At 42.3% G+C, this 17,710-nt stretch overlaps 1 protein-coding gene across 3 annotated transcripts in view; it reads left to right on the forward strand.

Moving 5' to 3' along the window:
- Positions 1-17,710, forward strand: part of DPY19L3 (dpy-19 like C-mannosyltransferase 3) — a 114,488-nt gene that overhangs the window by 25,321 nt on the left and 71,457 nt on the right. For 2 of the 3 annotated variants that reach the window (XM_030202553.1, XM_030202554.1), the window contains 3 exons: positions 853-943; positions 4,820-4,941; positions 9,660-9,805. In XM_030202553.1, the coding sequence (XP_030058413.1) occupies positions 853-943; positions 4,820-4,941; positions 9,660-9,805 (359 nt within the window). The remainder of the gene's footprint in view (positions 1-852; positions 944-4,819; positions 4,942-9,659; positions 9,806-17,710) is intronic. The other variant, XM_030202555.1, reaches the window with a different exon arrangement.

Raw genomic sequence — 17,710 nt, forward strand, 5'->3', positions numbered from 1 at the left:
TTTAAAAACAAATAGGTGTATGTGACTCTTAAATATCCAAGACCAGGGGGACAACTAAGAGGGATGGGGGGAGGTAACGGGGTGGGGGGGGGGGGGGCTGGGGGAAGGCGTTAGGAGGGGAGGGTAGGTGGAAGTAGGTTTATGTGGATGGAGGGACAAGGAGAGGGAGAAAAAGTAAAACTTTTGGTGACCAAGCTGTACTGTTTTATAGTCTGAGGAAATATTTTGTGACTTTATGTTACTGTATGTTAAAGTTTGTTATTCAGTTAAAAAAAGGTGAAAAATAAAGGTTAAAATAGACACTTACGTGGCTTTCACATATAAGTGACCTGTTATAAAATTACACTGATAAAGTTCTGGGTGATGCTGCTTGTTTTTTTTTTTTTTTTTTGAACACTTTGGTTTATCAAATGGCTGTTCCCACTGTACAGGCTGCCAAATATGAAAACTTTCACACATCCATACTTGTGTTTTACAAAAGGCTCCATGTTCAGTGAGCCTTTCTTAAAATATGCTGCAATTTTGAATTCCCTGAGTCGGGCACATTCCTTTTTCTGACCTAAGCAACCTAGTAGCGCTGTACCGAATAGCATGTTTTACTATTCAGGTGAATACGAATAATGAAAATACGAATATATACACTGAATACGAATAATCAGAGATAGAATGTTTACCTTAGGATTTAGCCAAGTATAGCCCTGGATTATTCGTATCCAAATTTAAATCACTATTCAGCCAAATACAAATAATGTATTTGGGCACTGTTTGAGGCCGAATTGAATCGAATACAAATATTTGGTACAGCCTATACAAAATTTGGAGTTTGACACATTTTCTGCCATTAATTTTTAGGAGGTGGAGAAGGAGATCTCTTTCAGAACAGAATGTGGACTTTATTATTCCTATTACAAACAGTTCCTGCATGCATCTTCTATAAAGCAAGGTACGACATGGCAATTTTCATCGTATTATGCTTCTCAAGTCTCAGTAGTTTCTTAATGGTCATGGTTTAGGGTTTGTGGTTGGGTTACTATATTGACTGCTAGGGGGAAGGGGTTTGTTACATGAATCTGCACAAATGTATACATTCTGTTAATTAATAAAATAATGGGTTGGTTGTTTATTTGGTAAAGTTATCAAAATATCAAGAGGGAAGGGAAATGGGACTTGATATACTGCCTTTCTGAGGTTTTTGCAACTACATTCAAAGCGGTTTACATATATTCAAGTACTTATTTTGTACCAGGGGCAATGGAGGGTTAAGTGACTTGCCCAGAGTCACAAGGAGCTGCAGAGGGAATCAAATTCAGTTCCCCAGGATCAAAGTCCACTGCACTAACCACTAGGCTACTCCTCCACTCCAGCCTTTAGAAAATTTCCTATGCAATGGTCATTTTTAGTTCCTTTTATTGGTGCGATTTAGGGGCCCTTTTACTAAGCTGTACTAAAAAGTGGTCAGCGCTATCACTAGCGCAGGGCTTTCCCCCATTCCGAGGCCGCTTTGGCTGTAAAATGGCCATATTTTTCATTTTCTCAGTTAATGGCCATGCGCTAATTTCCCCGTTAGTGTGTGAGCACTTATGACACCTATTTTGTAAGAGCTCCCACGCTAATCCTGCACTAATTCAGTTGGTGTGTGGCAATGTAGCTTTGCTAACTAGTTAACATGCCTACGTTCCGCCCCCAAATGCCCCCAGCACTAAAAAAATAATTAAAAGTATTTTTTAACACATCACAGATGCCAACAGTACTGCGGGGATGCCTGATCATGCCCCACAGTAGCACTTTTTATTTTTTTTATCACATTTACAATATATTTCAAGTACATTTCTTACCTATAAGTCTAGCCTCTATTAGGCTAATTTGGTTACTCTTTATATATTATCTTATTATATTATTACTATGTAACCACTTTATATCTGTATTATTTTTCTTTATTCTGTACTCAATATTATTTTTCACAATTAGAATACATATTATCACCCTATTTTCTACCTCTTGTATTGTCCTACTGCATTCACTCCTACCATTCACACTAACTAAACATGACCCATAAAATCCTATGCGTGCTTTCCAGATACAAGACTTTTCAGGATATTGAGCGAATCCTTTGCTGCACATACAATATTATCCAAACTTTGATGTTACTGATTGACGTGTCCTTGTGCTTTCTACACCAGTCCAATAATCAGTCCCACCTATTGTGCTTGATCTATGATGTTTCCTTCTCCGAGTATTTAGTCCATCATTCTCAAAGCAACAATTAATGTATCTGTAGAATTCTCAATCCTGTTTCGTCCTCGTGTCATGCAGCAAAGGATTAGCTCAATATCCTGAAAAGTCTTGTATCTGGACAACACACATAGGATTTTATGGTTCTTGTTTAGTTAGTGTGAATGGTAGGAGTGAATGCAGTAGGACAATACAAGAGGTAGAAAATAGGGTGATAATATGTATTCTAATTGTGAAAAATAATATTGAGTACAGAATAAAGAAAAATAATACAGATATAAAGTGGTTACATAGTAATAATAAGTAAATTTCTTGAGATAGCAAAGATGACTATTAGTCATTATGATATAAGGAAAAATAGTTATTACATACATAATTAAATCAAATCATGATCTTATGCTCATCTTTAGTCCACAATATGGAGGCACAACATACTATATATCAGGAAAGCTTATATTAATATTTAAGAAAAAGGTGGCAGATAAGAGAATCGAGTGACTCTTGAATTAGGGCGTAGAAGTTATTACAGGTCTTGGTTGCGGTACAAGTGAACCGGCTAACTTAGATTCCAGGAAAGTGTTCAATTGTTTAGAATCAAAAAATATATATTTAACTTTATAACACATTTGCAAGGAAAATTTAACCAAAATAACGCGCCCAGTTGCACAGCTTTCGGGCAAAGTTTAAGAAATTCTTGTCTTTTCTTTTGTGTAACCTTAGACACATCAGGATACATTCTTATTTTGCAACCAAGGAAACACAGTAGCGCTTTTTAACCTGCGGTAAGCACGCATTATTGATTACCCAGCAGCTTAATAAAAGGGCTCCTGTTCTGCAGTGCTTCCATGTCTGCCATCTTTTGCTGTCTCTGTGCCCTAGAAATTGCAGTTACAATTCTGAGGATATGGAGTATGCTGAGTCAATATCTCAGAAACTTATGCTTTTGGGAGGGGTGTGAACTCCCTAAAGAGTCAGCCAACCCACCTTGTTTTTTTTTTTTTTGGTGAGAGGATTAAACATTTTCGAAAGTAGTGTTTCAAGCTATAGACACCAAGAATCTAAAAAGGCAATTCTCTAATGACACCTAAAGTTACATTTATTTATTTAATACATTTATATCCCACATTTTCCCGCTAATTGCGGGCTCAATGTGGCTTACAGAAAACTGTAGTAAGGCTACAGTGCATGAAGTGCAATTATACAATAGGTAAGGTAGTAAATATCATTTAAAACAACAGTATGCAAATAAGATAATAAAGAAAATTAATGTCCTTAAATCTTACTGGGAGTTAATCAAAATTGTGTTGAACCTGGAGAATAAGCTTTCTTAAACAGTACGGATTTCAGTAATTTTCTGAAATTTAGGTAGATCTGGGTAGATTTTACTGATTTGGGTAAAGCATTCCAGAGTTGTGTGCCTATAAAAGTGAAGTTGGAGACATAAATAGATTTGTACTTAAGACCACTACAATCTGGGTAGTGTAGATTCAGGTAGGATCTTGAGTGACTGGATCTATTTCTGTTTCATATGTTCCTTGTGTGCATAAATGCTGTGTACATTGGCACTTGCACACGTAAGCTCCCTATGTGCTATTCTATAAGGGCACTCAAATCCTAGGAGGCATATGAATGGCTGGAGCATGGGTGGGGTTCCCAGTTCTGCAAGTAACTCACAGAATACTGGGCGTTCCACACACCCTTACCGCATTTATGCAAGCTCTGTGGCTGGTGTAACTGCTGGGGTGCAAATGTTAGGTGAGCTGATAGGGTTTATGGTTTATTAGGCACTTGATATACTTCCTTTCAAAAGGAAAAAAAAATTCAAAGCAGTTCACAATAAAATAATTTGTTACTGGGTTGCACTCGTATCCTGTAACGAAATCCTGGCGCACAGATGTCATTATAAAATAGACACTTCATGCTTGGTATTGGGGCTTCTAACAGGAAGTCATGCCATTATGGAATTGCCCCTATAGTCCTTTGGTTTTCTTTTCCAAATCAGCAAATCACCTGTCGTCAGTACTAACAAATGAAAGCACTTTGTTAAGGTTTACTCTTATTTTGTATTTTTATTTTATTTATTTATTTATTTATTATTTTATTTATTGCATTTGTATCCCACATTTTCCCACCGTATGGCAGGTTCAATGTGGCTTACATATTGCTAAAAAGGCGGTTACAAAATTTAGATTTGTATTAGTCTAGTACATAATACAGAAGTACAATTTAGTAAAAGGGCGGCTGTTTACTACAGTTACAGTTTAGAATGTGTTAGTTTGAACATGGGAAAGATGGGATATTAGTATGCATAATACTAAAAGAAAAAAAAACACCTGAATTTAGTATGGCATATAGTATTTTGTTCTTAACTTTAATTGAAAACACATACCCAAAAAATGCAAATTACTTTGGTTGTATCCAAGTAATAATTCAGCCTGGCAGAGTTCCCTCCAACAAAGCAGTTTTGTGACAGATGCTGTTAAATCCTTGGTTGAAAGTTCTAGAAATCTGTTTTACTGAAGCTCTAAGAAAACGACTAGTAATAAGTGCCATTAACTAACGTGCTGAAATGTTTTCAAATTCTTAGGTTTCCTTGAATTGATATATGACAATAGAACAGAATCCATGAGGACAATAAATATCCTTGAACGAATGAATGTTTACCAAGAAGTATTTCTCAGTTTATTATATAGGAGCCTGCCGATTAGGGTATGTATCTCTATATTTAGGATACCAGTTACAAACTAGTTGCACATGGCATGTCACGGAGAGATAGTTAAGCTGTAACCTGTAGTGGTTTCAGTTCTGAAGAAGCGATATGCATGAAACAAAACTGAAAGAATCCAGTTACGGTAAGTTGCTCCCATAGGGGAGAATTTCGACAGGACAAGATTGGCTGCCCTGTGGAAGTTATCTAAAATACTGACTTTTAACATCGATGTTTTTGCATTAACTGTCAAGGAATCTGGGAAATGCAGTGTGCAAGAGCATTTACCCAAGAAAATTGTCCACATGTAGCAGGTAATATGGCATGTGTTGTCCCACTATGTATGTACTTTTACCCACATTTTCAGAAGGTGTTTCCAGGGTGGGAATAGACCAGGGAAGCACATACCTTTGACCAGAAATAGTACCTGCAGAAAAAGGAGGAAAATATAGGCATACCTGCCCTTTCAAAACTGCTGCAAAGGGCACTTTGCCCAGGAGACCTGGGGCACATATTCAAAGGAAGTAGCAGTGTCTTGGTTCAGACTACCACCCTTGGGATACAGGATTCTGGGATGGGGGGCCAACTAGGGCTGGCAGTCCATTGGTTCCTAGGATCACTCAGTCTGACAACAGGAGGAAGATACAAGGGCCCTCTAAATTAAAAAAAAAATCCAGTGAGCCTAACTAAATAGGGGGATTTCCGAGTAATGCAGAAATTTAAGAAATATTTGGATTCTTCTTATAAATATTTGTCTATGAAATTTTGGTTTGGGATACCAACCTACGTAAAATCTGTCCATTCTTATTATTCTATTTATGAAACATCTTAAGACTTTATTTGTTCTCGGATATGGATACTGATCGACTTGTGATTTAGTTTTTTTTTTTTTTTTTTTAATATATTGTCTATACTATGTAATTCCGTCTGATTGGAATGCCTCTTTTTTTTTTTTTTTTTTTTGTAATCTGCAATGAATCCATATGGAGATACTGCGGAATATAAGCCATACATATTTATTTATTTATTTATTTAACACATTTATACCCCACATTTTCCCACTTAGTTGCAGGCTCAATGTGGCTTACACAATACCTTAGAGGCAGGCTCCAGTTCGGTAAAATACAAATACACAATATAATAGTAGGCATATAAGAAACATAAATAAAAGCAACAAAGAAATAAAGAGGGGGTGGTGATAAAAGTCCAATACGGTCTATAGTTTTGCTGTGTTGCAGGAAGTAGAAAGTTAATTTTGCTCAGGGGTGGGGGTAGGCCTTCTTAAACAAGTTGGTTTTCAGTGACTTCCTGAAGTTAAGATGGTTGTGGATAGATTTCACGGTTTTGGGCAAAGCGTTCCACAGTTGTGTACTTATGTAAGGAAAGCTGGATGCATAAATTGATTTGTATCTAAGTCCATTGCAGTCTGGATAATGCAAATTTAAGTAAGTTCGGGATAGACTGGTGCTGTTTCTGGGTGGTAGATTTATAAGGTTCAACATGTATCCAGGAACTTTGCCGTAAAATAATCCTGTGGACCAGGGTGCAAACCTTGAAGGCAATACGTTCCTTGGTGGGAAGCCAATGCAATTTTTCACGAAGGGGTTTGGCACTTTCATATTTTGATTTTCCGAAGCTCAGTCTGGCTGCTGTATTCTGTGCGGTCAGTATAGTGTACATCTGGGCTATAAAGTTATTTACCTTAATCCTTAGCCAGAAAATAGCCCGGTGCACTCTGCTCTATTTCAGACTAAATTAAATTGGAAACACAAATTTTACTTTAACCTTTGGTAACGTCTCACCTTCCTAACGTACTATTAGATCCCAACCGAAATTAGCTGTCCAGTTTCAATAGAAACCAAAGCCGAAAATGAAACTGGTTCCACAACAGTCCCCACTCCCCCCTCTCCCACCCAACCAAAAAGAGCCCACCTCCCTAGCGACAGCCCCCTCCCAGGCCAACCTTGGTGGGTTGTGGGCGCACGAGCATCCCCACTTGCTCCTGTGCATGGCCAGCTCCAGGTCAGAATGGCTTCTGAGACTGTCGCTGGAAATCGAGACAGCCATTTTAAGACTGGAGCTGGCATGGGCAGGAACAACTATAGAAATTTGGTTGGTCTCTACATGTTTCCAATTAGGTCATATTGTACTTTATAACAGAACTCCATCTTTAGGCTCTCACACTCGGAAAGTTCAAATTGCACCTGTGGGACACCCCTGGGTGTGGCAACCCATCTCATAATACATAGTAGATGACGGCAGAAAAAGACCTGCACGGTCCATCCAGTCTGCGCAACAAGATAAACTCATATGTGCTACTTTTTGTATATACCTTACCTTGATTTGTACCTGTCCTTTTCAGGGCACAGACCGTATAAGTCTGCCCAGCACTAGCCCCGCCTCCCACCACCGGTTCTGGCACAGACCATATAAGTCTGCCCAGCACTATCCCCGCCTCCCAACCACCAGTCCCGCCTCCCACCACTGGCTCTGGCACAGACCGTATGTCTGCTCATCACCATCCCCGCCACCGGCTCTGCCACCCAATCTCGGCCAAGCTCCTTAGGATCCATTCCTTCTGAACATTGTAATGATACAATGTTTAACTAAAAAGATTAAGTTTATACAAAACATATCCATTCACACTGAAGTTAGTCACGTAACTGAATGGGAATAATAGACAATATTAAGATTCACATTTAATCGTACAAAATTGCTATAGAGAAAAAAATAATAAAGAAGCAGCAAATGGTTTAGAGCACTTTCCAGTGTTTTACTATATATTATAGAATATGTTTTCATCCTTTTACACTTTTATACAAGAAAACGTTTCACATTTTAGGGATAAATATTTAGCCAACTGAAAAAAGCACAGTGGGATTCCACAGATGGGTTAATGCTGATAGTGCCGTTGAATATCAGCAAATAGCCTACACAAGTGATTTAACTACCCAGAAGACTTCTGGCTGCTTAAATCACTTTAAATATTGACCCATTAAATGTTTTCCAGCATTTTCAATATTTTGTATCGTTTTTTGTATATTTTTCAAAATCTTACTTTTTTTTGTAGCAAGACTTTTCCCCCTGAATTCTTTAAAAAGCACTAAAAATTGTGTGCACAAATTTGGGCGCGCACCCAATTTACACACGCAATTTAATTGAATAGCAAGCCAAATAGTGCCAGTAATTTAAATCTTAACAAGCAATTATTGATGCTAATTGGAATTAAAATTTACGGTCCAACAAGGGGACAGGATCATGAGTGGGTCAGAGACGTTCCTTTAATTTACACGCATTGTTATAGAATAGAGGGGAGCCACACCTAATTTAGGCGTGGGGATTTACACTACAGTTTTGTTGGTGTAAACGGTCGTGCCTAAATGTGGTTGTGGTTCCCGGCGCTAAGCACTATTCTATAAATGGCGCCTAACCTTATGCACCATTTATAGGATTCAGTTCTTTATGTGCTTGTTCAGCTACATTTCCTATGTTGAAAGAAAAATCCCTAACTATTACATTGAATCAGCATCAGTGGAACTAAATAGTTGGATATTCTAAATAGTAAATTATTATGGGTAATCTTATATACCTAGGATATATAATATAATAAGCTATCTAAATTTTGGGGATCATTTTCAAAGCACTTAGACTTTCATAGTTCTATAGATTACTATCAGGCTCATTTTCGAAAGAGGACGCCCATCTCCTTGAAATCTTTACATGGTATGGATCACCACATGTAAAATAGTAACTCTGAAATTACCATTTACATGTGTGTGAAATCTACACCTGTACGAATTATTTACACATGGAGATGCATATACAGTAACTTCTATATTCTTTCTACTATGCTGAGATAAGTGATAGCAGGGCTGGCCCTGCCACTAGGCAGATTAGGCTTCTGCCTAGGGCAGCACAACGTGAGGGAGTGGTGGTATGGCCCTATTGATGTGCCTGCTTCCTCCCCCTGAGTCAGCTGAAAGGTTAAAAAAGTGCCAGTACCTTGCAGGCCCTGCAAGCACAAACCCATGCTGGAGCATTGCCCTATCCTGTCTCTCCCACCCCAACTAGGCAAATCTCTACCAGAGGGGGGCAGGACATTGCAGCATGGGCCTGTACTTACTGGTCCTGCACAACACTGGCTCTTTTTAAGCTTTGGACGGCCTTGGAGGAGGTAGGGGTCTGCGGCAGCGATGTGCCCTGAAGGAAGAGGAGTGTGGAGATGCTGCACACAGAATGGAGGTAAGGAAAGGGGATGAGATGCTGGCCAATGTTGGAAAATGCCAACTGCTGGGGAGCATAGATAGAGAAAGGGGAGATGCTGATCCCCTAGTGGAAGGGGTGTAAAGGGAGGAAGGGAAGGTGCTGGCCACCCTGGGAGCATAGGGAGGGAAAGGGGAGATACTGAACTACTAGGATAGGGCCTTGAGCCACCCTTGGGGTGGGGGGAGGGGATACACAGCTGAAGGTCTACCTGGAGCATCCTATACCCCTGGGCTAGCTCTGTGTTGGGATGATAGGGGTAGATTGTGAAACCTCAGTAAGATATAGATTCTGTTAACACGTTCAGATGTTGTATCACTGTTTTGCCCAGAAAATATTTGTCTTTAACCTGTATTTTCACTTCCTCTTAAAATGACCATCTCACACTGTGGGATTAACTGAGAAGTGGAGCAGAGATGTCTAAGTTAAAACATCAGCCTGTGTTGTGTTTTTACAGCAGTTTTTGGAGCCAGTATATTTCTATATCTATACCTTGTTTGGACTTCAGGCAGTCCATGTTATCGCTCTCTATGTGGCAAGTTGGCTCCTTAGTGGAACGTGGCTATCTGGACTCCTGGCAGCCTTATGGTACATTGTTAATAGGTAAGTTAGAGCAACATGAGATGGTTCTGGAATTTATGTTTATTTTTATTCATTTAGCTTTGACTAGATTTATATTCTTTATAAGCAGTAACTTATATATGATTAGGAAAAAAAAGTTGTCAGACGGGTAGTAAATCTTTATAATATCTTTTTTATTTGTGACATATAAAGGCACAGTGCTGCCTTAAGGAAGTGTAGAAATTTTCTTAGATTACTGCCCCTTCAAATCTACTGTGAAAGAAGTCATCCAAAAACTTTCATTATGAGTTTTTGAAAAGTTTAACCAGTTCACTATGAGTTAGCAGGCTAAATTTCTGCCTCTTAAAAATACCCATCACCACCATAGTAGCTAAATTTAATTGCCTAGTTTCATGAGTCAACTATATTTAACTACATTTAAGGGTCCTTGTACACTGTCCCATGTGGCAGCCAGCCATGACTCCGCCCCCAGCGTGGCCGAGCGTCCATCTGCTTGGGACTGCACCCCAGACCAGTATTCCACCTGCCATGTATAGCCAGCGAGGTGATTAGTCTGTCACCAGCGAGTGTTCCTGTCCCTTGTCTGAAGCGACCGAGCTTCCTTTCTCCTGTTGTTCCAGCACATCCCAACAATTCCCAGGCTGCGAAGAAAGGTCCCCCCGGATTCCCCTCTCCCCCAGTCCTGTTCAGCTATCAGGCTTATTTTCAAAAGAGAAGGGCGTGCATCTTTCGACAGAAATTGGGAGATGGGCGTCCTCTCAGGGTCGCCCAAATCAGAATAATCGAAAGCCGATTTTGGGCATCCCCAACTGCTTCCCGTCGCGGGGACGACCAAAGTTCACGGAGGTGTGTTGGAGGCGTAGCGAAGGTGTGACTGGGGCGTGCCTAACAGATGGGTGTCCTCAAGCGATAATGGAAAAAAGAAGGGCGTCCCTGACGAACACTTGGCCGACCTTACTTGGTCCTTTTTTTTTTTTTTACAATCAAGCCACAAAAATGTCCCCTAAATTGACCAGATGACCACTAGAGGGAATCGGGGATGACCTCCCCTGACTCTCCCATTGGTCACTAATCACCTCCCACCGCAAAAAAAACAACTTTAAAAACTTTTGATTTTTTTTTTTTTAGAGTATGGGTGAAGGACATCCTTCGCTATGCCTCCATCCCTGCAACAGCAGTTGAGGACGTTAAGAATGTGGATGTTTCTGTGATAAGGATGCCTTTGCTATGCCTCTGACACCCCCTTTATTTATTTGGATTTTGGATCACAAGTAGCAGTAGTGAGATTTGAACTGGCCACCTCTGGATTGCAAGACCAGTGCTCCAACCACTAAGCCACTCCTCCACTCCCTTGAAATGTGGCCGTCCCTGTGCCTATGACCCAAAGAACACCGTCCCCACTGTCAAGCATGGAGGTGGAAATGTTATGTTTTGGGGGTGTTTCTCTGCTAAGGGCACAGGACTACTTCACCGCATCAATGGGAGAATGGATGGGGCCATGTACCGTACAATTCTGAGTGACAACCTCCTTCCCTCCGCCAGGGCCTTAAAAATGGGTCGTGGCTGGGTCTTCCAGCACAACAATGACCCAAAACATACAGCCAAGGCAACAAAAGAGTGGCTCAGGAAGAAGCACATTAGGGTCATGGAGTGGCCTAGCCAGTCACCAGACCTTAATCCCATTGAAAACTTATGGAGGGAGCTGAAGCTGCGAGTTGCCAAGCGACAGCCCAGAACTCTTAATGATTTAGAGATGATCTGCAAAGAGGAGTGGACCAAAATTCCTCCTGACATGTGTGCAAACCTCATCATCAACTACAGAAGACGTCTGACCGCTGTGCTTGCCAACAAGGGTTTTGCCACCAAGTATTAGGTCTTGTTTGCCAGAGGGATTAAATACTTATTTCCCTCTGCAGAATGCAAATAAATTCATATACTTTCCACAATGTGATTTTCCGGATTTAATTTGTGATGTGCTATCTCTCACTGTTACCAATAACCTACCCTTCAATTATGGGCTGCTCATGTCTTTGTCAGTGGGCAAACTTACAAAATCAGCAAGGGATCAAATACTTATTTCCACCACTGTACTTGTGATCCAAAATCCAAATAAATAAATGGGGTATCGGAGGCATAGCAAAGGCATAAGTACATAAATACATAAGTAATGCCACACTGGGAAAAGACCAAGGGTCCATCGAGCCCAGCATCCTGTCCACGACAGCGGCCAATCCAGGCCAAGGGCACCTGGCAAGCTTCCCAAACGTACAAACATTCCACACATGTTATTCCTGGAATCTTGGATCTTTCCAAGTCCGTTTAGTAGCGGTTTATGGACTTGTCCTTTAGGAAACCGTCCAACCCCTTTTTAAACTCTGCTAAGCTAACCGCCTTCACCACTTTCTCCGGCAACAAATTCCAGAGTTTAATTACACGTTGGGTGAAGAAAACTTTTCTCCGATTTGTTTTAAATTTACTACACTGTAGTTTCATCGCATGCCCCCTAGTCCTAGTATTTTTGGAAAGCGTGAACAGAAGCTTCACATCCACATGTTCCACTCCACTCATTATTTTATATACCTCTATCATGTCTCCCCTCAGCCGTCTGTTCTCCAAGCTGTATAGCCCTAGCCTCCTTAGTCTTTCTTCATAGGGAAGTCGTCCCATCCCCACTATCATTTTAGTCGCCCTTCGCTGCACCTTTTCCAATTCTACTATATCTTTCTTGAGATGCGGCGACCAGAATTGAACACAATACTCAAGGTGCGGTCGCACCATGGAGCGATACAACGGCATTATAACATCCTCACACCTGTTTTCCATACCTTTCCTAATAATACCCAACATTCTATTCGCTTTCTTAGCCGCAGCAGCACACTGAGCAGAAGGTTTCAGTGTGTTATCGACGACGACGACACCCAGATCCCTTTCTTGGTCCGTAACTCCTAACGTGGAACCTTGCATGACGTAGCTATAATTCAGGTTCTATTTTCCCACATGCATCACCTTGCACTTGCTCACATTAAACATCATCTGCCATTTAGCCGCCCAGTCTCCCAGTCTCGTAAGGTCCTCTTGTAATTTTTCACAATCCTGTCGTGATTTAACGACTTTGAATAACTTTGTGTCATCAGCAAATTTAATTACCTCGCTAGTTACTCCCATCTCTAAATCATTTATAAATATATTAAAAAGCAGCGGTCCTAGCACGGACCCCTGAGGAACCCCACTAACTACCCTTCTCCATTGTGAATACTGCCCATTTAACCCCACTCTCTGTTTCCTATCCTTCAACCAGTTTTTAATCCACAATAGGACATTTCCTCCTATCCCATGACCCTCCAATTTCCTCTGTAGCCTTTCATGAGGTACCTTGTCAAACGCCTTTTGAAAATCCAGATACACAATATCAACCGACTCCCCTTTGTCCACATGTTTGTTCACTCCTTCAAAGAATTGAAGTAAATTGGTCAGGCAAGATTTCCCCACACAAAAGCCATGCTGACTTGGTCTCAGTAATCCATGTCCTTGGATGTGCTCTCATAGAAACATCCACATTTTGGACGTCCTCAATTTCCGTCGCAGGGACGGAGGCATAGCGAAGGACGTTCTCAATTGCCGTCGCAGGGACGGAGGCATAGCGAATGACATCCTTCACCCATACTCTTTAAAAACTTTTGTCTTTTTTTTTTTTTAGTTTTTTTCGGGGTGGGAGGTGGTTAGTGACCACTGCATGCCTTTTTCCGTTCAGTTAGTGCATCAGTTAGTCCACTGCAGTGCCCCCTAGGTTGCCCGGTTGGTGTCCTGGCATGTCAGGGGGTCCAGTGCACTACGAATGCTGGCTCCTCCCAAGACCAAATGACTTGGATTTGGTCGTTTTTGAGATGGGCGTCCTTGGTTTTCATTATCGGCAAAAACTGGGGATGACCATCTCTAAGGTTGACCATCTCAACATTTCTGTCGACCATCTTTAAGGGCAACCTAAATGTTGAGATTTGGGCATCCCCGACCGTATTATCAAAACGAAAGATGGCCGCCCATCTTGTTTCAATAATACGGGTTTCCCCGCCCCTTTGCGGGGACATCTTTCGAGGACGCCCTCGGGAAAACTTGGGCGCCCCGTTCGATTATGCCCTTCAATGTCTCGCAAGGGCCTCTTGGAAGTCGTTAAGGAGGAGGTATTCCTCTACCTCCAAGAGATGGATTGTGTCTGGGAGGAAGTATCCGGGAATGAGAGGGGATGCCCAATCATGCCAGATTTTCATTTCGCCAAGGGACGGCGAGCCAGGCCCCGTTGTAATAGGCTCCGCACCCCGTGGTCCTGGCGGCTTCTGTAAAAAGGTTGAGGTCCACACAAGATATTGTTGCCGATTGAATCGGAGCTTTTCCGTTGAAGTCCTGTAGGAAGCGCAGCCAGATGCGCAGATCCTGCTTAATGAGGAGGGATATTCGCATATGGTGGTGCTTGCATGATTGTTCCGGTCATATCTGGTTCCCTGTTCTTCTGGAATTGCCCTCCAAAGGATCTTGGAGAATGGAGTGTTTTACCAACCTTCATCACGCAGAATGAGGGATCTCTTCAACATCCCAACCTCCAGTCTCTGGCTCTCACAGCCTGGATGTTTGAGAGCTTTGAATTTGCTTCCTTGCATCTTCCTGAGTGTTTCTCCAGGGTCTAGCTGACTTCCAGGAAAGGTTCCACTAAGAGGTGTTACTCTTTCAAATGATTATTATAGATAATACTAGGTTTGTCGTCTGCTGTGAGGGAAAGGCCCTAGATCCCCTTTCTTGCCCTATACAGACCTTGCTTTGAATACCTTCTACATCTTTCTGACTTTCAAAGTCTTTAAGCATTCATCTTAATGTGATTAGTGCTTACCATCGCCATGTAGAGGGTAGGCCCATCTCTGGACAGCCTCTAGTTGTTTGCTTCATGAGAGGTTTGCTTTTCACAAAGCCCCCTGTCAAACCTCCGCCTGTGTCACGGGACCTCAGCGTCATCCTCACTCGGCTGATGAAAGCTCTTTGTGAGCCACTGCATTCCTGTCATCTGAAGTACCGGACCTGAAAGGTCTCGTTTTTGTTGGCTATTACTTCAGCTTGCAGGGTCCGTGAGCTTCAGATGGATCCACTATACAGTAAATTTCATCATAATGGAGTAGTTCTCCACACACACCCTACTTTGGATTGTGTTGGAGATCCTTCTGAACAAGTCGATGTTTCTTCCAACATTCTTTCCCAAACCTCATGCCCATTCTGGTGAAAGCACACTGCACACCTTGGACTGCAAGTGAGCACTGACCTTTTACTTGGAGTGGATTAAGCCCTACAGACAGTCCACCCAGCTTTTTGTTTCTTTTGATCCCAACAGAATGGGGGTTACCATCGGGAAATGCACAATCTCCAGTTGCATTTCATTCACTCAGGCTGGGCTGACTCTCCAGGGTCATGTCAAGGTTCACAATGTCAGAGCCATGGCTGCGTTGGTAGCCCATTTGAGGTCAACCTCTATTGAAGAAATTTGCATGGCTGCGATGTGGTCTTCAGTCCATACATTCACATCTCACTACTGCCTTGAGCAGAATACTCGATGTGATAGTCGGTTTGGACAGAGTTCTGCAGAATTTGTTTGGGGTCTAGACTCCAGCTCCTATCTGTTTCCGCATACAGTTCAAACTCCTCTTATTGACTTATAAGTACATTCATTCTGCAGCTCCTCAGTACCTCTCCACTCTCATCTCTCCCCACACTCCTCCCTGGGAACTCCGTTCACTGAGTAAATCTCTCTTATCTGCACCCTTCTCTTCCACCACTAACTCCAGACTCCGTTCCTTTTATCTTGCTGCACCATATGCCTGGAATAGACTTCCTGAGCCGGTACGTCAAGCTCCATCTCTGGCCTTCTTCAAATCTAGGTTAAAAGCCCACCTTTTTGATGCTGTTTTTAACTCCTTACCATTACTCACTTGTTCAGTACCCTTATTTTATCATCCCCACCTTAGTAATTCCCTTATCTCTTATTTGTCCTGTTTGTCTGTCCTAATTAGATTGTAAGCTCTGTCAAGCAGGGACTGTCTCTACATGTTCAAGTGTACAGCACTGTGTATGTCTAGTAGCATTATAGAAATAAGTAGTAGTAGTAACTCCACCCCCTCCGAGGCCTGTTTTGTCCTGTTCCAAGCTGCACTCTTGCACAGTTGTATATAGTTTCAGGTTAATTGCTATTTTACCCTCGCCATTGCAAGGTCTAATTGACCAGTGTTTGTTGTTTGTGGTGAGCCTGGTATCTAGGGATTCCCACATGTGAGAATACAGCCTGCTTGTCCTCGGAGAAAGCGAAGATACTTAACTGTAGCGTGTATTTTTCCAAAGTCAGCAGACCATTCATTCTTCCATACCCTCCCACCTCTCCTTGGAGTTGATTTCATGATATGTTATTGTACTGGTTGTCCTGCACTCTCGTGGCAAGCTGGAAGGCACTTACACATGTGTGGTAGAGATGCTACGTGTGCTCTTAAATCTGTATTAGCTTGTTTAAGCTCCGCACCGGGTGTCATGGATGACGTTACCCATATGTGAGAGTGACTGTCTTGCTCTCCTCGGAGAATACTTGCTATAGTTAAGTATCTTCTCTTTTCCATGTTGCATTGGTTATTGATTATTTGGCGGCTTGGAATAAAATAAAAAACTAGACGTTGATAATTTCCCCCTTGATGTAATTTAAGTGGGCATTTATACCCCATTTCTGTCCCATAAAGGTTCAAGTTAATTTACAATATATCAGTTACATTGTGTATCTCACAATTTCATTTTTTAATACACTTTTCTCAGGGTCGCCAATTTTGGGCGTCCTCAATTGCTTCCCGTCGCGGGGACGACCAATGTTCACGGGGGCGTGTCGGCACCGTAGCAAAGGCGGGACTGGGCCGTGATTAAGAGATGGGCGTCCTCGGCTGATAATGGAAAAAAGAAGGGCATCCCTGATGAGCATTTGGTCGACTTTACTTGGTCCATTTTTTTCCACGACCAAGCCTCAAAAAGGTGCCCGAACTGACCAGATGACTGCCAGAGGGAATTGGGGATGACCTCCCCTTACTCCCCCAGTGTTAACCAACCCCCTCCCAGCCTAAAAAAAAATTTAATTTGTTTGCCAGCCTCTATGCCAGCCTCAAATGTCATACCTAGCTCCATGACAGCAGTATGCAGGTCCTTGGAGCAGTTTTAGTGGGTGCAGTGCACTTCAGGCAGGCATACCCAGGCCCATACTCCCCCACCTGTTAACACTTGTGCTGGTAAATATCAGCCCTTCAAAACCCACACGAAACCCACTGTACCCACATGTAGGTGCCCCCCTTCACCCGTAAGGGCTATGGTAGTGGTGTTCAGTTGTGGGGAGTGGGTTTTAGAGCGGGGTTTGGGGGGCTCAGCACCGAAGGTAAGGGAGCTATGCACCTGGGAGCAATTTGTGAAGTCCACTGTAGTGCCCCCTAGGGTGCCCGGTTGGTGTCCTGGCATGTCAGGAGGACCATGGCTCCTCCCATGACCAAATGAGTTGGATTTGGTCATTTTTGAGATGGGCGTCCTCGGTTTCCATTATCGCCGAAAACCTGGGACTATCATCTCTAAGGTCGAGCAAAATGTTGAGATTTGGGCGTCCCCGACCGTATTATCGAAACGAAAGATGGATGCCCATCTTGTTTTGATAATACGGGTTTCCCCGCCCCTTCGCCGGGATGTCCTTAGAGATGGGCGCCCTTAGAGTTGGTCGTCCCCGTTCGATTATGCCCCTCCACGTATGCTTACCACACAGGCATCATCTTCCTGTGCCCTGCTTGTGCATTAGTATTCCCAATCAACTGCTTTTAGGACTGTGACTTAGGCCAGTAAATGTGTAATGGCTGACACCCCCAGCAAGCCCAGTGACCA

This window comes from Microcaecilia unicolor, chromosome 5 (genome assembly GCF_901765095.1).
Source record: "Microcaecilia unicolor chromosome 5, aMicUni1.1, whole genome shotgun sequence".
NCBI lineage: Eukaryota > Metazoa > Chordata > Amphibia > Gymnophiona > Siphonopidae > Microcaecilia > Microcaecilia unicolor.